The 23,432-nt window shown below is 43.9% G+C and overlaps 1 protein-coding gene across 1 annotated transcript in view; it reads right to left on the bottom strand.

Moving 5' to 3' along the window:
• Positions 1-1,137: 1,137 nt before the first annotated feature.
• The window catches only part of GLUD1 (glutamate dehydrogenase 1), a 36,603-nt gene continuing 14,308 nt past the window's right edge, over positions 1,138-23,432 (bottom strand). The window contains exons 2-13 of the mRNA XM_045783640.2: positions 22,036-22,116; positions 21,460-21,515; positions 20,438-20,501; positions 15,956-16,050; positions 11,138-11,317; positions 10,067-10,204; positions 9,733-9,870; positions 9,245-9,325; positions 8,230-8,353; positions 7,136-7,227; positions 3,487-3,549; positions 1,138-2,575 (exon numbers count right to left, since the gene is read on the bottom strand). Of these exons, the coding sequence (XP_045639596.2) occupies positions 2,456-2,575; positions 3,487-3,549; positions 7,136-7,227; positions 8,230-8,353; positions 9,245-9,325; positions 9,733-9,870; positions 10,067-10,204; positions 11,138-11,317; positions 15,956-16,050; positions 20,438-20,501; positions 21,460-21,515; positions 22,036-22,116 (1,232 nt within the window). The 3' untranslated portion in view covers positions 1,138-2,455. The remainder of the gene's footprint in view (positions 2,576-3,486; positions 3,550-7,135; positions 7,228-8,229; positions 8,354-9,244; positions 9,326-9,732; positions 9,871-10,066; positions 10,205-11,137; positions 11,318-15,955; positions 16,051-20,437; positions 20,502-21,459; positions 21,516-22,035; positions 22,117-23,432) is intronic.

The raw sequence follows: 23,432 nt of genomic DNA, 5'->3' as shown, positions 1-23,432 counted from the left end.
AAAAGTAAATCACCAATCCTACTGAGTTGCTAGAAGCACTGCTTAAAAAAAAATAACAACAAACAAAAAACTGCCCCAAACCAAAAACCAGCTTTTACGTCTCACTTCCCTCAACTTTACTTCGGGGAAGCACGACCCATTCTGGCGTAGGGATTTTCGAGGCGACAGTGAAGTTCCTCATGTGCAACCTAAGCCGTCTGTGGGTACTTCGCCAGTAATTCCCTTGAGTATTATACTTAAGTTTTTAAAATTATAAATAGTAAACAAACTAGAAAATTTCAGTGAAGCTGAGGACTAACTGACCAGGATTTTCAAACTCAAACCCCCGGAAACCCAAGTCGACACCAGCACTCTGCTGTCTATATAGGTAGCAAGCACGGTTCAGTTTTTCTAACATTAGTATCAGCAACACACACATCAACGTCTATCTAATCTTAAAAAAAAATAGTACGAATAATCCCAATATAACGCAAAGGCCACCAAAGACTGTCATCCCCCTTACACATGACCTGAATTGACTGCCCCACCCGGTATTGTTCTAAGTATTCTGGGACTTGTTTCCCTATCATCCCCCAACCCCACATTTTAGTGCTCCACTCAGAGGCAAGTAGACTGAAGAGCTTGGGAAGGGCGCACTGGGTCTTTTGTGCCAGGGGGCTTGTTTACCTACTGCCTGACTTGATGCTCAGAACCGCAGAGATGTTCTGGACAGAATAGGGACAGAGTCCAGCTGAAAGCTGAGCTCCAGATTTGGCTGCTAAGGGACTGGTGGAGTCAGGTCTAGGGTCTAGTTCCACTGACCGTGGTTAGTATTCTGCCTTAAGGTGTTATATGCTGTGGCTCAGTTATTAAAAACGAAACCCTAATCAATGAAGTTCCTTCATTAAAGAAGGTACTAAAAATTACTTGGGTCTATCAGCTTTGAGTATTAGAATCTCTTCTCCAAGAATAGCCATTGATACTGTTTAACAGAATGAAACTCGAAAGAACTCAAGAATAAAATCTGGGCAGCTGATAATATAGTAGAAAGAAATGTTACATAGGTGGTTATTTCAAAAACTTTAGAATCCCAACTTAGTTTTATTATTTACTAAAAGAGTTACTATCAAATATAAAAACACAGAAACACAGGAAGCATAAGCTTTGGAAAAGGTAGACTTTTAATAACTGCTTTTATCACCAGGTTAAGTCATGCAGTTACAAAGTAGTTAGAAATTTCTGAAAGGATATTGTTGTTTAAAAAAAAAGAAAAAAAAAAAAGCTCATTCTTACATAAATAATATCTAGTACTTCATTGGGACACTACTGTTTGAAAGGCCCTGGCAAATTAACTCCCAAACAAAACGCTCAACCCAAGGTTGTTTCCAGCCCAGTGGTAATGAAGTGTGCAGTATTCAGGCCTCTCGAAGAGGACACCAAGTCAGGCCGAGTCGGTGCCATTGGCAGGGCTCGGAGCCGCCAGCTAGACTCCAAAGTGGGAGCCCAAGTGGTTTTTTTCTGGGACACTCTACTTGAATTATTGTTCAATTAGACAACACAGTACATCTTCAAAAGAGAACAATTAATTAGCATGATAAGGAGGTTACTGCACTCTTTGGACTATAGGTCATAATTATGGTTAGTAAATTCTGACAGTCTTAACAAAAATAGCCTCCACCATTTGCAGGTATGAAGTTAACTTAATTCTCCATCGGACTTTTTATTTTTGCTGGACAACAATACATGATTGATAAGCTATAAATGATACTGTTTTATATTATAAAAATACTAGCTTTGTTTCATTTATTATGTTTACAGGCATTCACCGCTTGAGTCAAGGTTAGGCTTGGTAAGTGATTAAAGGCAATTTTATTACAGCAGCATGTACTTATTTTATTCTAAGAGAATAAAATGCATAAAGAGAAACAGATTTTATTTTTGTTGCCATCTGTAAAACTGAGTTATTTTGCTGAAGTAAAATACCAGTAACTCACTTGAGGACCATGCCCCCTTCTGAAAATGCCCCCCCGCCCACTGCCCAGAGGCGTCAGAGTTACAGCACGTCTCAGACTCGTCCAGAGCCGAAGCGGTCAGCAACTGGCTGCTCTTGGGCAACAGGTGTGCTCCTGGCCCCAGCTCTGGGCCCAGCTCTGACCGCACTGGGAACAGCCACGGAGCAAAGCAGCACAGACAGACTGAAGAGACCTTTCCTTAACGGCGAAATACCCAAATGGCTCTCTGGCATAGGTAATTTCTACTTTCATATTCGTCAGCTTGTACGTGATCCCCTAACCTTAATTTCTTTTTTCTCAAAAGGGCTGATTTAGACTGGCTTGTTGAGAATGATGTCCATTATCTAGTAAGTCGAGAGAGAGACAGAGAGAGAGAGAGAGATTTCTGTGGTTACATGTAAACTTGTGAAGGGTCTGCAGATGAAGAGGGGAACGGGGCAGTGAGGAGGTCAGCCACACTCCGTCTATGTGAAGGTCACACCAGCTTCATTGTACACCTTGAAGACTTTCTCAATGGCGTTGACATAGGCGGCTGTTCTCAGATCCAAACCCAGGTTGTACTTCATGGCCGTGCGCATGATTTGCTGAAAGGCAGAACACACAGTGAGGACAACCCTGACTCGAGCAGCTGGGCCGTGAACACACGAGGCACACACGGGCCCGGCGTAGGTGAACCTGCCCCCCATCAGTGCAGGACTCGGGCACCGAGCCCCGCTGGGAAGGATGAACTCTCCTGAACTAAGACATGCTCTACTGACCAGGCGGCAGTAAGAAGCTGCCTCAAGTACGAGCTGTCTCTCTGTCCTTCAGACACCCTGTTACTGCAGCGAGCTCGCTGTTGAACTTGGTGATAGTTCTGCAGAACTAGGAATGGGGTGCCGAAAACATTCTGGCGTGAGCGGTGACGGCTACGTAGTCCTGTGAAGATACTTAAGGTTGCGGATTGTATACTTTCCAAGGGCGAATTTATGGCATGTCAACGATATCTCATTAAAAAAAATTAACAGCAAGCACCACCATTAACGTCCGCTTATGCGTTTTCAACTTGAAGCCAGGTGGACAGAATCTGAACTCAAGAGGAAATTAGGAAAACTGGACTCAAATTGCGTTTAAGGTCTTGAAGTAAGGACCAAGCGGTCAAAACACCTCTCACTCGCACCCAGTTCTCTCGTGAGGCAGTTTCCTGCGGCCACACTGCAGCGCTGTACTGAAGGGCGACCAGGCTGGCCGCCTAGCGGTGTCTCGCTAACCGCCACCACCCCCGCCTCATCTGCTATTATTATTGATTTCCAAAAGCCTGGTCAACCTACTGAAGGCCCTGACAACACTGCCCATCACTTGAGCCTGAAAAAGCGCGCAGTTGGCTGCCCAGTCCTGAGGAACATGTACACGGACCGCTCTCTGCCACCACGCATGCTCTGTGGCCGCCGAGAGCACGCGGCTGAGCAGCACGTCGCGTCAGGAGCGGCCACGCAAAGGGCGTCTGCACACGTACCCTGGCAGAACGCTCCATGGTGTAAGCTAAGCCGGAGTGCACGATGTCTTTCTCAGAGGCACCCTGAGGGGAAAAAGAGGAGAAGTTTAACAAAACCACACACAGACACGCTTCATTTATCAGAGCACAAAGGATTCTTCTTCAATCACTGCACAGCCAGACAGGACGGTTTTGTCTTCTGGTAAAGATACATTTAATACCTGTACGATATCTTGATAGCTATTTACATAGTTGTGCTTTAATCACTGTTTGGTTTTCATTGTATTTGACAGCAAACAAATACTCATGAAGTAAGATCACGGTAAAACCATGCACACAGAAAAGTCTGGAGCAAGAGACATGGGGGCGAGCAGGGAGCTCAGCACCAGCCGCCCCTCTGAGAGCAGACGGACCACAGCAGCGCGTGATACCGTTCACTTCCCCAGCCAACAGGGACACTGCACGGGGCCCAGAAGGATCCCGGCTGTGTACTCAGCAGTGCCACCAGTGTGGGAAGCTGGACAGCGCTCAGCAGCAGCTCCTTATTATCCCCTCATTCCACGGAGGAGGGAGCCGACGACCAGGGAAGTTGGCCATGGGTACAGACAGCTATTTTTAGAGCTGGGATATAACCCAGGGCCTTCGACCACCAAGTCAGCTCATCTCCTTCCCATGCCAATTATTTCCATAAGTCAAACTGTTTCAATAGAGTCCTCTATCTACTTATTTTTTGACGCTTTCTAAAATTTTAGGACAATTAACGATCGCCCCCAATCTAGTAAGTCCTACCTAGCGGTCAAATCCAATCCTGCTATGCCAGATGGAAACTTGAAACTGGGTCACCGACCAAAGGGGTTTATGCTGACCTTCGTCTAGTTAGCATTCTCCTCACTTCAGAAGGTGTGTATCTGTAACATCTGTATTAGTTAGAAACATCTGGGTCAAACTTTGTTCTGTCCTATCAAGTTAGGATGAAGAAAAAAAACTTCCTTCACAGGTGGGTTACTGCTCTTTCTCATTCACTCATTCCCTCATGAAACAAGGAGCAGCCACTATGCGCCAGGCACTCTTCTAGGCACTGGGTGCAGAGCAGAAGAAGAAATAATGAAAATTCTCTGTTCTCATGGAGTTTATATTCTAGTGGGGGGGGCAGCCTATACGCGGACTTAAAACCAGAACTCTGAGGGAGACTGACAACAGCTGCTGACCGGCAAAGGAAGAGGAGGACAGAAAAGCGACCACTGAATTGGGCAGTGCTGATGCCACTGGTCACCCGGACAAGAACGGTTTTGGTGGGGTGGTGGGCGTCAGTGAGGGTGAGCACAGGAGAAGAACTGGAGACAGCATACACAATTCTTAAGGACGTCTGCTATGAGCGAAATAAAAATGGCAAGAACCAAGTCTGGAAGGGGAACTGGGATAGAGACTGATTTTTTTAAGACTGAATTCAGCACATTGACAGGAATGACTGCTGATGCGGGACAGGAGGGAAGAGGGGCTCAAGCAGCGCATCTTGGGGGGGGGGTGAGAACAGGCCACTGGGCTTAGATGGGGGCACCCAGAGCTGCTCCAGAACCAGAGGAGAGGCAACAAGAGACAGCGCAGGTGCCAGGAGCCGGGGACTGGGGAAGTGTCCTCTGTGCACAGATCACGGGTCATGTGCTGGCGTGAGGGGCAGAGAGGACGAGAGAAAGTGGAACAGGGAGAGGCCGGAGAACCGCCAGGCAGCGCCAGCCCGCTGCGGACTTGAAGTTCAGGTCAGGAGGAAGCAGTGAGCAGGGCCTCCAGCTCACAGGGGACAGATGTGGAGGGAGCGGACTCAGGTTTCATCTGGGTTCAGGTGTTGGCAAGGGGGTATGCTGACGCAAAACGAGACGGGGGGTGACTTAATGATAGAGCGTGGAGTTTAAATTAGACAAGGAGAGGACTGAAGACATCTGGGGGTGACAGGGGGCAGTGAAAACCGGGGGCGTGGGGTGGTCAACGATGTTGGTCCTGGCAGGACCAGAGCATGGCCGAGGAACTAGAGGGAAGGAGCTGGGGAAAAAAAACCCTTTTTTTAGACTGACACTACAGGACTCCTACAATAAGTCAGTAAGAGGTGAGAAACAGCACTGAAGTCTAACATTTGAAGCACTGAAAGCATCTGGAAAATTGGGAGACCAACGTACTGGGCAAAGATTATTTAAACAAGGATAAAAAGCAAGTTTTCGTGGCTGCCTTCCTAACTGGCTGTCCTCTTTCACACTCCCTCTCCAGGTTTCAGTCGGCAGCTGCATGCCAGGCTGTGCCAGGACACAGGCGGCCACAGGGGGGAGCAGGACGCCCATCTAAGGGCAGCAGCACGTCCCGGCAGCGCAGGGACACGTGTGATGGACGGATGTGTGCGACTCCGGCATGCGGCGGGACCTTCGGGGCTGGGATACTCCAGCAGGGATCGGGTCAGGGCATTGCAGACAGAGGAACCAGAACCGAGAGAGACACGGCTCTGGGAAAGATGAAGGTTCATTTAGGGCAACGGTTAATACCCAGAGTGGCAAAGCACCTTCTCTTCTTCAAAACAAAACCCTAACTTTCCCCCCATGTTGCAATCTAGTCTTACATTACTTTCCATGACTGCATATTTCATACAAAGACATATTTATTATAACTTAGCCATTTCCCGGCCATGTGCATGCAGACTGTTAAACCTAATTTAAAAACCTGACTGTAAACACTGTTCCAATGACATCATCACGCGTGGAGCCATTCCTCTCCTTTACGAAGATTTTCTCAGGATAAATTGGATACATTCCCAGAAGAGATGCTATGATATGTCCACGGGCAGGAGAAGCGTCAGAGCTCTTCAAATTTTCCCAAGAGCTGCACTGACCTGCCTCGTCATCAAAGAAAAGGTACACTGTTTCTCCACAGACACGGTGACCGTGAGAGCCATTAACGGTTTTCGCTAGTTTAATACATTAAAGAAACCTTATTTTAATTTGTATTTCTTTACTGAGACTGAACATTTTTCTTTTCTAGGCCTATTTCCTTTGACTTTGTTTCTCACGTCTCTGCCATTTACTGGGGAAGACGTTCTCTTTGTGACGTGTGAGCGCTCTTACTCCGTCCCGTCAACAGCTCATTCACTCAGATGCCTTTTCTACCTGCTTCCTTTCAGGCTTGTCATAACCACACAGCAATTTCAATTCTTCATATAGTTCAATTTCATGTTTACTTTTGTTTCTATTTTGTGGAAAGCTTTTTTTTTAAAGTTTGTTTATTTATTTTTAAGCAATCCCTATGCCCAACGTGGGGCTCAAACTCACGACCCAGAGACCAAGAGTCACACGTTCTTCCAAACTGAGCCAGCCAGGCGCCCCTCATGTTTACTTTTCATTTCTTTCTGTTTCTCTGAAACTTAAGAGTTAGAATACATAGTAGCTCTTCACAATTATGTTAGAATCACCTGCTGAGTCACCTGCATTACAAAAGTATCAAGACCAGAAGAACTGTTATTTATTTTAAACTGAAATTCTTCCTTCACGTTTCGAATGTAACGAGAGAGCAGCATACGAAGCACACACAGATCCCGTCGTTACCGTCATGCTGCTGACCACCCATCACCCCAGGCCATCTGCCCGAGTCTACAGAGGAGCGGGCTGTGTGTGGCCTGTCACAGCACACTCACCGATATCCTGTCTTGGAACTCTGCTGTGGGTACAACGGGAATAGTTCCACCATGCTTTCCGAATTTTCTTTCCAAGCTCTCTTGAACAGACACTGCAAAAAGCCAAGAGGCGAGGTTAAAATACTGCTAGTAGGAAAAAAAAAAAAAAAAAGTAGAACCAGAAGTAGTCTCAAATATATCCACAACCCAGAAACAACTACAGAGTCTAGAAGCCTTGGGAGCGCCTGGGAGGGTCAGCTGGTTGAGTGTCAGTCTTTGGCTCAGGTCATGATCTCAGAGTCCCAGGATGGAGCCCCACGTCTGACTCCCTGCTCAGCGGGGAGCCTGCTTCTCCCTCTCCCTCTGCCCTCCCCCCTTTCACTCCCTCTATCTTGTTTTCTCTCAAATAAATAAAATCTTAAAAAAAAAAAAAAAAAAAAGAAGCAACACTAATGCCATAAATGGGTTAATCATTTAGAACTCTGCCAAATTGCTATATAAATGTGAATTTAGGTCAGTGCTCTGTTTCCATAACACCCATTACCAGGGTTTTTCCTTGGCTCTGTTAAAAAGAAAATGCTGAGGTAAAAAGAAACGGAAATGGATGGAACACTTCACCCAGATTCTCAGAGTGGGCTGAGTGAGGCTCAGCTGGAGGTCTTGGTCTTACTTCAGCTGGACCAAACTGGACCGTTAACTCTGGAGCCTACTCTGGTCAAAGAAAAACCGCATTCTCATCAGAAGACTCCAAAAATTCTTGACACTAGAAAGGCCTTAACTAAGAGCAACCCGAGATCAGAATGGAGGATTACCAGCAGGAATTCCTGGTTTAAAAGGATACTGCTTCTATTTACTAACTTGTAGATTATGGTAGTGGAACATTACAGCACAGAATAAACATCTGAATAGAAGTATATCTGAGAAGTTAGTAAGTTGACTGCCCATAAAGAAATCGTATATTTTTGGTCCTAAGACTCAAGAGAGAATAATTTCCTATTCTGAGATGAAATGCTCTAGGATTACAAAAAGGAAATTAGTCCTTTTTAAGCAGAAGCTTTTTCCAGCCTTCTAGCTGGCCCCAAAGATGATTTCTGAACAAGGTCTTCAGAACTCACTGAGCAAGTGGTAGTTAGAATCCCTTTCATATTTGAAGGTCAAACGGCCGTAGCTGACATGATTCAGATTCTTCAGCCACTCAAAGTAAGACACGGTCACTCCCCCAGCATTCAAGTAGAGATCCTATACAGAAGACGTGACAGGGAAGACATCAAAGCAATGAGGATGATGGTTTTAGTAAATGCTTTCAATGACCATCAGAGCTTCATTTTAATATCAAAGCAGATTAGGCTTTCAACCTCCCAAATATGTCTTAGATTGTATTAGGAATTTCACACTGAAATTTAACAAACATCCTTTCCAATCCAGGTGAGGTTCTCTCCGTTTTGAAAAAAAAAAAAAAACTTTTTTGTTTATTAACCAAAAAGCATTTGAGCGACTTTGGTTAGAGTGTCTTCTCCACCAAAAAAAGTCTTTTAGACAAAACTGCTGGTCTACCAACTGCTGGACTGTCCGCAGCGTGCCTCACGAGAAGATCAGCATCCCTTCTCCTACTATCTAAGGGCAGTCTGTTTCAGTTAAATTGAAATTTCTTAAGTGCTTTCAACAGAAGTTTAAACGCATCACAAATCCACATTCATCTCCACTTGCAAATCATCTTCTGGTATAGACCCCATGCTTACCCACCCATAACCCAAGCACACATTTTTCCTATGAGCTTTCTGAGTAAAGCAGCAAGGGACATTTGAAATGCACAAGGTTAGAAATTATGGAAAAGCTTAGAGTTTAAGCTAGAACTCATACTTCTAGCACAACAGACATTATTTATAGAACTGGATTCTTACGCAGGCTAAATACTCAAGAGCCTGAAGCTGGAAGGTTCAGGTCCAAGTGGAAACTGACAGGCTTTTTACACTAACCAGCCTTTTACTTTATTTTCTTAAAAGCAAAATACAGATGAAGAATTCATTACAGCTTTGAAAATTTAAGAATGATCCCTTTCTCTCCCCAATTCGTCACAGAAGACAGTTACGATTCCGAGCACATACAAAACCTGGTGAACAGATGACTTACTGGAATCACCATGATGTTCCTCTCCAGGAAGATCTTATCAGCCTCTGGAGTTGTCGGCCCATTGGCACCCTCAGCAATGATCTGCAAGACAGGCAGGACGTACAGAAATGCCAGCAACACCATCGAATCCCTCCACTGGGTGTAAGAGATGTGTTTGTATGGGCAGAACTCTAGTTTAAGTCTAATTAATATGAGTTATTTTGTTCTATAAATAAAGTGTATAAAACTACTTTTCATCTTTCTAATTTCCCTAACTGTTTTTTGGAAGTTTGGTTTAAGAGGAAACACATGGTTTCCTCAGGTGGCAGCACAGCTCTGTGTATATACAAAAAGCCATTTCATTTTACACTTGGGTGAATTGTGTGGTATGTGAATTATAGCCCAATAAAGCAACGAAAGAGAAAAAAGAGGAAAGCCGATTTAGAGCTCTTCTCTCATGCTCAGGGTCATTGCACATTGGTAAGGCCCTGGTTCCATCAGGCTCTCACCTTGGCTTTGACTCTGGGTGCATTGGACTTGGTCAGCTGCTTCTCACTGGCAGCAGGGATCAGGATGTCACAGTCGGCTTCCAAGATGCTCCCTTCATAGGGCTTTGCCTTGGGGAAGCCCAGGATTGATCCATGTTGCTGCAATTGATCGAGAAGTCAGAATTAATGGCTGTACCGCAGTTTCAATGATTATGATTAGCGCCCATGATATGAAGATACAAGCTCTTTGGGCTGCATTTTGAAAAGTAAACAATGGAAATAGATTTTAATAAGACTTATTTCAACTTTATAATATTCAGGGTAGTCAGACTGTTCGGATATTAGGTTAACATACCAATTTGAAGTCTTCCAGTTCCTTTGGGTCAATACCATCTGGATTCCATATGCTCCCATCAGATTCACCAACACCAATACATTTAGCACCAAAACGATGTAAATATCTCATAGAGTGCAGGCCCACATTACCAAATCCCTATAAAGAACAATTATACATGACACAAAAACCCAAATCCTAGACAGATGGTAAGAGTCATATTCTGACCAAGACATATTCTATTAGTTTAGAAGTCATTCTCAGGGGCACCTGGGTGGCACCGCGGTTAAGCGTCTGCCTTCGGCTCGGGGCGTGATCCCGGCGTTATGGGATCGAGCCCTACATCAGGCTCCTCTGCTATGAGCCTGCTTCTTCCTCTCCCACTCCCCCTGCCTGTGTTCCCTCTCTCGCTGGCTGTCTCTATCTCTGTCAAATAAATAAATAAAATCTTTAAAAAAAAAAAAAAGTCATTCTCAAAATCCTTTTGCCACAAGAAACAACGTATAAGAGGCTTCTCTTCAGCAATCAGTTTTTCTTTAAGGATGTGGAGCCCAATCCTCTGATACCTGTGAAGAAGTTTAGTTTGGTGCAGCCTTGTTGGCTTATAAAGGAATGGCGGTAGTGTCAGTCACACTGCACAAGTCCTTAGTCCCTGATGACCAGATGTCTTATGGTTGTAAAAACATTAAAGTCACTAACTGGGAGGAATACGAATTCTAGTCTATTTTAAAGTAGCAGTCAACTTAATTTAGATTCCTCTCAGTAAAATAACCAAACACCAGGCAAATTCTTCCTGCAAGTTGAAATCTGGATCATTGTGCAAACATATCCCCTTGTGAAAAAAATTTCAATTTAAATACTGACCAAAAGAAGTTGGTGATAGCTTTGTATGTATTTGCAAGATACTTAAAGTAGTTCTAGTCACATGAATCATACAAAGATTCAAAGATTAAAGAGTGTATTATTCTGGAAACATCCACTCTAACACTTAAGAGATTTAAAGAATGACATTTTAAAAACTGCAAATCTAAAAACACTGAAAAACCTATTTTATGTTTATCAGTTATTCTTTAAGACAGCGAACATTTTTACCTGAACAACAAACGTTTTATCTCCAAACCCTGGTGTCATTCCTAAAATACTCATGTAAGAAGCTTCGTTGATGAAATTTTCAATCCCATGGAAGACTCCCCGGCCGGTAGCAGAGATCCGCCCATGGATCCCGCCCTGACTGATGGGCTTACCAGTAACACAGGCATGGGCATTAATATCCTGCAAGAGAAAAGTCCAAACTTCACGTTTTTGTTTAACTAATTTGCTCATGAGGACTACATGTGTGCTTATGGGTACACTTTCACCAATAGGGAGAAGCCTCGCTTTTTCAATTTCTGTTCCTAGAAATATATAATAAAACAGACCATATTTTCATGGGGCTCCTGGGTGGCTCAGTCGGTTAAGCATCTGCCTTCGGCTCAGGTCATGATCTCAGGGTCCTGGGATCGAGCCCCACATCGGGATCCCTGCTTCTCTTTCTCCCTCTGCCCCTCCCCCTGCTTGTGCTTGCTTGCTCTCTCTCTCAAATAAATAAAATCTTTAAAAAAAAAATAGACTATATTTTCTAAAGGGAGAAACAAGGTTTTAAGAACTTACATCGTTAGTACAAAAAACAGTATCACAAAAGTAGAGATAGCTCTGCTTACAACTATTATTCCTTCCAAAGTATTTAAGCCCTATTAAGTCGGATACATATCTCACATGTCTCTTAAAAAATTACCATAAAACCTGAGCACGTCACCAAACACAGCCTAGCAGGAAGAGGCATTATGGTAGTCCTGGTCAGACTCAATGTTGTAAAGATACTCTTCCACCAAATTAATCTACAAATTCAATAAAATGCCACTTAAAAGATAATATTCAGCTTCACCTAAAAGAATGGATTAACAAAAGTATTCAAGAAATTAAAACAAAAAAAGATAATATAACTAACGGGTTTGTAGGGCATTCTGGAATGCCCACCAAAATAAAAATACCCATTGATCCAAAGATTCTACTTCTAGGAATTCAAATTTTTTGTGTATTTAGTATGGTTATCATTTGAATTAGGAAAACAAAGAGGTACACGTGGGCGAGACAGAGAGGCTCCTGGAAGCAGCAGTCAGCTCTGGGAGGCAGGGAGAGTAACAGTCTTCACCACCCATCCTCCTGCACTCTGCGAACTGACAGTATATTTTTGTTCAGGAACAACTATCATCAGAAAAAACAAGGGCTTGGGAGAGCTTCCCTTCCAACATACATCAGATATACCATAAACTGTAGCAACCAACAGACTGATGAGTGGGGCAGGAGAAACTACATGGTCCTCATATACATAGGAAATCAACGTAAAAAGAAGAAGTGTTTTAAATTTGTGGATAAAGTACGGACTACTAAACTTGCAGGGCAATCCGCTACGCATGGCAAGCAAGATGGAAGGCTTTACCCCACACCATAGTCCCTACCCTCCAACAGATGTTGTAGCTGGGTGAGTTAAAAAGTAACCTGGTCTTTATCTGTACTGTTTATTTTTAGAGAACTTAGAATTGTATTGGCTCTAGACTGCCAACAACAAAAAAAAGAGTTAAAAAATAAAAGAAAGCAGTCTGGTAAAGTGATTTACAGAAATCAGTAGTTTTCCCACAGTTCCCCTTCATGAATAATTAACACTGAGAACCCAGAATTACGAACCTAGTGCCAAATGCTTTTACACAGTGTAGTGCAAATGCGAATGCTGGAGCTGCTGACAATCCCGTCTGAGGTCGGGCCCGGTGCCAGCCGCCCTCCTCCCCAGCACACCTAACTGTCCCAGCAGCCCCATGACAACACGCCCTCCCTCCAAGGCCTGCACTTCTGGGCAGGATTAGACAAATGGTGAAGCATGTTTAGCTGTACATCTGGAAATTAAGTAAGAAAAACCGTGACTTCCTTACCTTAGGCCCTGATTTTGGATTTCCTATCACTTTAAGAAGGGAAGTATTTTGCCAAGGTTTAGCTGGCTGTGCCTCACAAAACTTTCTTTTGTGGTCACCTCTGGGAATAAGCTATGAATAATGAATACACTGCCTACCACTTTGCACTATGCCGTCTAGTGTCTTGCTTAAACAGAACGAGAGAGCATATCCAGAGCTCATTTAATATCAAAAGCTGACATGGAAAAAGCATCATTTTGGGGAATGGCAGTTAAAACCAAAATTCTTTGAAGCGTCTCATACGGCTCTTGTTTTATTTCAGGGAATTTATGCAATTTACCTGATATAATACTTATGAATACTTATTGTTTTGTGTGTTTTACTAAGGCGTGGGTACTATTCTAAGTGCATTACACTACTATTCAATTAATCCTCATTAGCTGCTATTACTTTTGTCATCTTTCATAACAAGCAGACGGAGGCCCAGAGAGCTGAAGGCACCTGCCACAGGTCACGGAGCTGGTGTGTGAGGGAGCCAGTTCCAAATCCAGGCTCACGCTCCCAACCACAGACTGCAACCTGTCAGGACCTCAGGCTAACGTGTGAGTCCCTCCCACTGCCTGCTGCGGCCCCCTTCCTCCTCTGGGGGGGAATAGTTCTCCTCTTCCCCAAGGCGCATCTTTCCACTAGCCCCCCCCCTTAAAAAAAAAGATTTTATTTATTTACTTGACAGACATAAAGAGACGGGGGCGAATCTCAAGCAGACTCTGCACAGAGCCTGGAGTGTGATGTGGGGCTTGATCTCAAGACCCTGAGATCATGCTCTGAGCCGAAACCAAGAGTCAGATGCTTAACTGAATGCACCACCCAGGCGCCCCTCCACTCGGGCCCTTTAAAGGAGAATTCATGAGGCCTTTACTCCCTTGGAAGGCTCTGCTACCTCTACTGTATCTTTCTCGCATCGTCTCTTGCGGATGAATCTGGGGCCCACAGCCAGTCAACTTGCTACCATCAGCAACAACAACAACAATAATCTTTCTCTTTGGGCAACAGCCACCTTTCAAGTTCTCATTCTGCTGTCCAGTGCCGTTTTTCTCAGTGAAGGCTACTCTTCATGCCCTATTTCCCTCCCTCAACACCTCCCTGCAGCCTGGCTCCCCTTGCAGTCCCACAGAGGATCTAACTGCCCAACTTGTCCTGACCGGAAACCCTCCCTCAACATCACGTGGAGCTCAGTGCTTCTGGTTCTTCTGCAACTGAATGCCTGCCCTGTGTATCACTCTTCAATCTGCGCACTTCTCTCCAGCTCCAGGGCAGGCCAGGATCCCCTCTCTTCTGGGCTCCTGCACGGACTCCTGGCCCCAGCAGTCCCGTTCCCCGCCATACACAGTGAAGCTCAAAATGCCTCACATGTGCTCCCAGCTAGCACCCCACCGGCGCCCTTCTGTTTTCAGGACAAAGACCGAAGTCTTCACTGTCACTCACAGGGGCATGATCTGGTCTGACCCTCTTCTAACTGGCCTCTCTTAGGCTCTACTCTCTTGCTTTCCACTCTGGCTACCACAGTCTTCCCTTAGTCTCAAGTTCACCTCTTCTGCACCCCAGAACTTTACCCAGTGGTTCCTTCGGCCTCCAACAACACTCGAACCCCTGACCCTTCCCCAGTTCATCCTATTTGTCGTTCAGAGTACACACCAGAAGCTTACTCCTTCAAGGAGTTCTTTTCTGACTTCACCTGTGAAGGCTTGGCCAGGCCCTGTTACGCCTTGCCCCAGCATCAGAATTCCCCCTGCTCCCATTTACCCCAACCGCACTGAATACCTTGCTTGTTTGGCAGAGGCACTCTGCATATACATTTTTTTTTAAACTTTTTTTTTTTTTAAGATTTTATTTATTTATTCGACAGAGATAGAGACAGCCAGCGAGAGAGGGAACACAAGCAGGGGGAGTGGGAGAGGAAGAAGCAGGCTCATAGAGGAGGAGCCTGATGTGGGGCTTGACCCCATAACGCCGGGATCACGCCCTGAGCCGAAGGCAGACGCTTAACCGCTGTGCCACCCAGGCGCCCCCTGCATATACATTTTTAATAAATATATTTTCAACTCTCTTTCTCTTCCTACCCCTTAAATGTTTTTCAAGGTTCCATCCGTTCCAAGAATGGATTCCTTCTTGCGTTCTGTATTAGTGGCACTACTTCTGCTTGGTTCCCCAGACTCGAGTCCTCCCGGTTCTTTTCCTTGCTAACGCGCATTTCCTTGCTAACACCAGCGCTCTCCCAGCCCCCACAATCCCTGGGCTCCAGTACAGCCTAACAGCACCAGCCCAGTCTCCCTTGAGAGGGTCAGCACCAGAGCCTCCCCTCTCACTGGCCAACAAAACAAAAAACTAGGGCTTATTTTTGTCTTGGTTCACTTATTTCTTCACTCTTCTATTATGCTTCAAAATAGGCCTCATCTCCAGGCAATCTGACCTCCACACTGTGTCTCCTCCTACCCGCAACCTCCCCCCCCAATCTCCATGTTTAAATACCCATTTTCCAGGTGTAGCCCAGATACCTCATCCAGGAAGTCTTCCTTCAGAGATGTAACTCCATCCTTGTATTACCCCATCTCCATTCCTTATCTGCTTATGTGTCCTAATTCCTCTTTAAATGAAAGCTCTTTGAGGGAAGTCAGAATTGAATGCTTCTTTATTTCCCTTCTAGTGTCTTGCACCATGTCCTGCCCTGCCATTTCTGAGGTCCCATCCCCAGCTTTCGGGACGCGTAGCATGTAAGTGAAAGCTCAGTCCATGTTCACTACATTTATGGTTTGTGACAAGAGAGACAGAAGTAAAATAACATGCAAATCAAGATACAATTAAGGGGGAGGAGGAGAACCCAGCAAATTCTCCGTCCACATACAATCAGTTTGCTATTTCTTATAGATAGCACATGAAGCCCTCAGGGCTTCTGGCGGGTACTCACATAGTGCCCTATGGTGCTGGCATAGGTGTCAGCAATCCAGGACATCTCCCGCTCGCCCGTGCTCATGTCTGGGGCAGGCACGTCAATGCCAGGACCTGGGGGCACAAGGAAAGGGCATCATACCAGCTTTTAAGATCCACTATCTCAAACACACAGATTCTTGTAATTTTCTACAATAACAATGCTACCGTGGTTAGAAAACTTCAGATTTCATCTGGGTAACTACACAAAGTCACAGAAATAATCGTTAAATGTTTCACTACAAAATTTATTCACACGCGGTGTTACGTGGTAATTCCTCCCTCTGGCGTTTCCTTGCTGCATGTTTGGAGTTAGCTTTGCATAACACACATAAGCCACTCAATTGGACTTCTGAATATGTGAGCGTAAGCAAATCAGTGTACTCCTCTTGACCTCAGTTCCTTGAACTGCAATTAAAGAGAACAGTACCATCTTGCCCTACGTAAGCATGCCTGCTGTGGTTAGGGAGTGTCTGTGTATGAGCTAGCACAGAAACATACCGCTTACTGGGGGTGTAAGCCCACCAAGTGGAAAAAGAAAAAACACACATTGCTGAAGCAATTGTGTTAAGCCCCGTAGGACTTTCACCCGTGCTTTGACCTGTTATTCAAAGCTTACTCAATGTACATCAAGTTTTAGGCCTCGGCTCTCAATTCCTCAAATCACACCAAATTAGAAAGTTTGAGGATAGTAAGTTAGTCCACAGGCAGCAACAAATGCACTAATACCGATGGTCACACTGAGATCTCAGGTAAAAATATGTGAAATGATGCCCACTCAAATCTGTCAAGGGAGGAATACACAGAAATATGCCTATGAGAACAGTAAGAATCAAAACAACTTATTTAGTGGGTCAATTAAATAAAATATGCTCTATCTACATAAAGAAATACTATGCAACCATTAAAAAGCCTGTAAGCCTCACCAAAACACCTTATGTGGAAAAAAGCAGGTTTTGTTTAGCATGTAGAGTACGTTCCCATTTACATAAAACTCTCTCTCTCTAGCCCCAGACCCCCGTATAGTATCTGTGTGCCTATTTCCATGTGTATATACAGTATGTGTGCAGAAGTTTGGAAGGATACGGATACCTCACACCCGCTCACTAGGTTTCCATTTCGGCCTTGTTTATAGCTTTCTATATTGTTTCAGTTGCCTAACACAAACTCATTACCTTTATAAACAGAAAAACACAACTTTAAAAATGGTTCAGCTATGAAGTTTCCCAAATAAGGTTCTTTCTAAGGGCTGTACTTGAGTTGTGTATTTTCTTACTTTTTAACCAACTGAGCAAGGTACATTTTATTTTATTTTTTAAAGATTTATTTATTTATTTGAGAGAACGAGCACAAGCAGGGGTGAGGGGGGGAGAGGAGCAGAGGGAGAAGCAGACTCCCTGCTGAGCAGGGACCATGATCTGAGCGGAAGGCAGATGCTTAACCAACTGAGCCACCCAGATGCCCAGAGTAAGGTACGTTTTAATATTTTCCTACACTTTGGGGCCCAGGTCCAAGGTGCTGTGTTTCTCTGCACAGGCTGTGATGCAATGGATACATAACTCGTCTAAGGTAACTTAAAAATGGTCAAGCTTGCTTTTCACACCCCTGCACCCCCCAGCTCATCTCTCATTCTCCTGTGTCCCAGCACACTTTCCCTTAGGCGGCTTCTAAATTTCATGAAGCCTGACTTCCCCAAACCACTCTCCCCCATATAACTCTCCTCTCCTTGGAAGGACTAATGCTCCATCCTAGCCTCACCATCTGACAAAAGGGCTCTACTGTTTCCATTTGCTCACAATGTCCATTCCTTGAGAGCAACAGACTTCAGAGATGTACGTAAAGATTTGTTTGATCATACTGCTTTTCTCCCAAGGTATAAATGACAAATTGCTTCTGAATCCTTCCAGAGGCAACTATGAAAATTTTTTTTGGCAGTAACAAATATCAAGTAAGCTTGCTGCGTCAAATCACAATTCCAACTGGAGAACAGCAATTGGAGGGGGGACACTGGTGAGGGGCAAGTTTGAGGTACAGTTTGTGAATCGGAAATGTACGATAAATTGCTTCTCAAAAACCTCAATTCATCTAGACAGCCTAAGGTGAGACAGCTCTCCCTACCCAAATCCGAAATACTATTAGGCTTAGTGAGTTTTCTCCTCCACACAAAATCCAGGGGTGCTCGGATTAGAAGTAAATCCTGAATTACAGACAAATTCTCAGATACCTTACAGAGAACAAGCCTGGAAGTGCATACTTTGTACAACAGGTACCTAACCCCAGGAGAGCTAAATGCCATCACTCCATCCCGCACTAGCATAAAAAGATGAAGTGGCTCAAGAGCACAGCTGCTTTAACAGACACGAGCACAGGGTGGAGCTGAAACGCCAGTTTTGGTGCATGTGGGGGGGGGATTAAAAAGATGGACACACTGGATTACTGTAAGGGAACTTTACAGTTTACGAAGGTGGTATCTAAACTCACGCAACAGAATGAACACCAATGTTTCACAAATAAAAAAAAAAACAAAAAAAAAAAAACAAGACACAAGCAGAGAGAACACTTCCTAACTCATTCTGAGGCCAGTATTACCCTGATGTCAAGGGCCTCACAAGAAAAGAGTACTACAGACCAATATCCCTTAGAATAGCATTAAAAAAGGTACTTATGAATACACGTAACAGAAGTGATATAAGACTACAGACCATCACTGAAGGAAATGACAAGAGCTGGAAACAAATGGAAGGACATTCAGTGTGGAGGGACTGGAGCACTGGCCAGACTGGTCTGTGGAGCCATGGCAATCCCTGTCAGAGGCGGGGATGACTTCCTGGCAGCAACTGAAAAGCTCCTCCTACGCGCACACAAGGTGAGGGGCCAGGACTCAGCCCCAAGTGGAACTCAAATTCTGAAACTGCGGGAAGAGAAGTCCCCACGTAAGGGACAGGCGACCTCAGCCGCAGAGGTTTGCTAGGACCAGTTCTGTGCCCTGGAGGGAGAGAGAGCACCCCTCCCCCCCATTGCCACGCTACAAAGCTTTCTGAGCCCAGGTGGCAGGTGAGCTGCATTGTGAGTCAATGCGGCTTTTTTGCTTCAGAAAAGAAGCCAAATTGCAGTACTTAAGCTTTCATTGTTTCGATGAATCACTTTCAACCTTTGGAAATCCTGAGGCACTTGTCAATCTGGAGAGAATGAAGCTGGTGATAGTCTAGATATGGGCAGTAAATACTACTGAATTAAGTCTGAAACCACTCACGACTATTAACACGTTGCAATTTAAGCTAAGAGGAAATATGATATAAAAATTATGAAGGCCGTCAGTAGGCCGAACACGGCTGCAGTTCACCAGCCTCGGAGGCTGGAGGCATTTCTGTGACGAAGGCAGTCACTTCCCCAGCGCTGCCCTGTTCAGTGACAGGACAAGTTCACAGCAGTGCTGAGGCGGCCACATGCCAGGAATCCAAATGCCTTTTAAATGATGAACGACAGTCCAAATCTGGTAAAGTTCTCATGTTCCTTATATTTATTTCCGTATATTTCATGCTCTTTTTTTCCTAAGAAGAGGGCAAATTTCAAAATAAGGATATCTTAAGCTCAGAGGAACCTGTCAATGGTGGGGAGAATGTTGGGGAAGAAAAACACAGAGGGAAGAATACAGAAAAAGTAGATTTTTTTCTTTCTTACTTTAGTCAGTCTTCTTTATGTTACAAGGGCAGACATTCTGTTACATACTTTAATGTTATTAAAACAAATTAGAATCCTTCTAGAACAACAGAAGAAATACAGACTCAATTTGCTGGAAAAATTAAAAGATTAAATGACGAATATTCATAATCAGAGCAAAGAATATTCACATCTTACATGAAAGAACACACGACAGAGATGACAGATGATACAAAAACATCAAGCCAATGAAGATCAGCGGCCTCAGAAATGTAGTGTTTAGCCAAAGGGCCTCGTGACAAACATCAGGAGCCCCGGGAATCCTCAAAACCAGCCAGAGAGGGCAGAGTGAGCCACCCCTGTGAGCGACCTCACCTCCCAGCAGGGGCAGCCTGCTTTAGGCTCTAATTCCAAAAGGCATCAGATTTCTCACTGCTTTCACAACAGGATGACTATTGCAAAGGTGATTTTTTTACACATTAAAAAATGTTTATAACACAGGTATTATTTAGTTCCTAAAATCCTTCTGGGACATCACAATAGTGATTATACAAGGAGACGAGGTGGAAGCCATCCATCCCCCTGGTATCCACACTGCATACTGAGAACTTAAACTTTTCTATTAGAGACATATCAAAAACAGGCCCACATACATCCACCACAGTTATCACAGAATCCAGTTTCTCAAAGTAAAGGGGCCATTTCACCCAGGTACATACAGATAAAAACAGGAGTTTAACTTAAGACAAGTTGCTTTTTAGATGTTCCTACTCTATGCACAAGCCTACAAGGTAACACATACCAATGAAGCCCTTCTTTGCCAGTTCCATGGTAAACCTCCTTGTGATCTTTTCCAATTCATTATCCTATAAAGGAAAAAAAGGAAAACAAAACAACAAGGAGACAAATGTTTTGGATAGAAGACCATTGGTGGAGATAAGTAATAGTTGCATCATATTTTCTATTTATAGGACATCTTCATTATCTTCTTGTGTAATCCTTTAACTCATAAAGCAGGCATTTCCAGTTTGAAGAGAAGAGAATGACAGATCAGAAATTAGGTTATACAAATAACAGATAGTAGAACTGGGGCTCAAATCCCAGTTCCTGTTCTCTTTGTATTAATACAGGACCCTATGATTTAAATGGCTAATTTTAAAAAGAATGAAATCACGTATGTATTACGTTTGTAACATGTTAATTCAGTGTTGTAAAGCATAGTAATGGCTAGCTTAAATTAACATGGAATTGATAGGATAAACAATAAAATGTTTACTGAATTAAGATATTTTTCACTAGACCTTGAGATCCCAACATAAAAATCTCAGATCAGGGCACCCTGGTGGGTCAAGTTGGTTAAGGGGCTGCCTCGTCCTGGGATCCAGTCCCATGTTGGGCTCCCTGCTTAGCAAGGAGCCTGCTTTTCCCTCTGCCCCTCCCCCCACTCATTATCTCAATCTCTCTATCTCATATAAATCTTAAAAACAAAAAACAAAAAAACCTCAGATCACAGTAACATGTTAAATGTATATAGAGCATATTATATTTATATTATAGAATATATAACATGGATATAAATGCGTAAGAATACGAAGGTATTAATTACCTTTTAGCCAAGCGTAAAAATGAGAAAGGACATTGATGTTAAGCAGGTGACCTTTATATGGCACCACACTCAGTGAGTTAATTATTTACTTGTTTTTCCATTCCTTTAAAAAGCAATAGAGGCCATTACTCTCATTGGTATGGGGGACACACAGAAACCCCGTAATTTCAAGTCCTTTGGTAGTGCCCCATGTGCACAAATGTCATTTTGATACTTACAGTATAGTTCTTGGGATTGATCTTAACACCAGCCTTGGCACCCCCAAATGGCACATCTGAAAGAGAAGGCTGCAAGTTGTTATTCCATACAAAGGACAAAAAAATTCAAGAGGCAGAAAGTACTAGGCAATATTACAATAATTCAAATATGACACTTTAAGCTTTAATTTCAGAAAATTCAAGAAATAAACCCACATTGATCTCTTCTAAAATGTACCTGAACTAACATTCTAGTGGAACAGAAATGATAAGGCTAGGCAAGTTATGATGCCTATTTAATCAGTGGGCTTTACTACTTCTAAGAGAAAAAATGTATTTAATTTCCTTCTACTATGATTTGGTCTTATTTACAGAGCATGGAAAAGGATTTAAAAAAAGATCTACACTTAAAGAAAATCCAAGTAGTTCCTATAAAAAGTTTTTCATTAAAAAAAAAAGAAAGACTAAATCTTAAGACTGACTGAAAAATGATGTAAGCATTAAACTGTGCAACTTAAATAACATCCTACAAGTAACCTGGTATGTAAACATATTTCCCCAAAGCGTTATCAGGTAGCAACAAAGGAGATCACTTACCAACCACTGCACACTTGTATGTCATCAGAGAAGCCAGAGCCTTCACTTCATCCACACTCACATCAGTGCTGTAGCGGATACCTGCGGGGGGGGGGGGTGAGAAAGAAGGGGACATATTTAGAACATCCTGCCGCATGGTGAAAAGAGAAAGTGCTAGAAACTGAAATGTGCACTTTTTGCATTTACACCTTGGTTATATCCAAGAACACTTAAAGTAGCTTGTGATACAAAGTCAAGGAAAACCTGCTAATTAGACACCTAACAAGGGCTACAGGATGAGACTGAATTTGATTTTTAAGAATTCTGATAGTTAAGAGAAAAAGCCTGGCACCAGAGTGCAGACTTTGCACTCTGGTAGAAGCGGATAAGAGCATCAAGCAGGGTTCCTGGAGATGAAGAGATGAGCCATAGTCCTGTCCTTGAGGGACTTACAGCCCAGTACCATCCAGCAGGAACCATGACTTCGCAAGACATAAACTACCTTCAAATGAATTTTTTTATGCTCTTAGGAAGGCAACTAATTCAGTGAAGGCTTTTTTTCTTTTACTTTTTGGCTTAGGTGATTTAGTAGCTGGGAGTTAAAAAAATTTTGCTTTCTGATAGCAATATAAATAGGACCAAATGGTTAGTCAACAGATTCAACAGATTCAACTTAGTATCAGATGTCTTGAGGTTCTGGCTTCAGACAAGTGTACCCAGAGATCCTCATCTCTTCTCCCTTCACCTACTGCTAGCCTGTCAACCAAGAGATGAGAAGCGGACAGTCATTTCTCAGCCATCCCCTCTGCTCTTTTGGCAAGGATGGGAGGCGGCCAAGTGACAGACGACTGTGTCTTAATGTCTCTGTACACTCAAGTGATTAAGTTTGGTAGTGGGGACGTGGAAAGTGTGTATGCCCACGACTTTGGTTTTGGGGGTCCTGGACACTCACCCTCCTGAGTTTTGCAGCGTGAAGCCACCTATATCCTCTGTAATTCATTGCTTCTGAACCCCAAGGAAGAAGGCCAGAGTGAGGTTGATGTTTGCATGCTATGGGGGCTCCCTGGCACTGTGTGTGTTTGTGAGTGATGAAGGATTCCTGAATGAAGCACGGTCCAGCTTCCACTGAGAGTTACAGTAATGGGGGGGCCTCAGGGACATCTCTTAAAGAAGAATTTTGGGAATAAAACTTTTTCAGGGGCGCCTGGGTGGCTCAGTCGGGGCGCCTGGGTGGCTCAGTTGTTAAGCGTCTGCCTTTGGCTCAGGGCGTGATGCCGCGGCCCTGGGATCGAGCCCCACATCAGGCTCCTCCACTGGGAGCCTGCTTCTTCCTCTCCCACTCCCCCTGCCTGTGTTCCCTCTCTCGCTGGCTGTCTCTCTCTCTGTCAAATAAATAAATAAAATCTTAAAAAAAAAAA

This window comes from Ursus americanus, chromosome 6 (genome assembly GCF_024610735.1).
Source record: "Ursus americanus isolate L20-20 chromosome 6, mUrsAme1.1.p, whole genome shotgun sequence".
Lineage (NCBI taxonomy): Eukaryota > Metazoa > Chordata > Mammalia > Carnivora > Ursidae > Ursus > Ursus americanus.
Note: the sequence above shows the minus strand (reverse complement) of the source record. Positions and strands in the feature narration are given on the sequence as shown.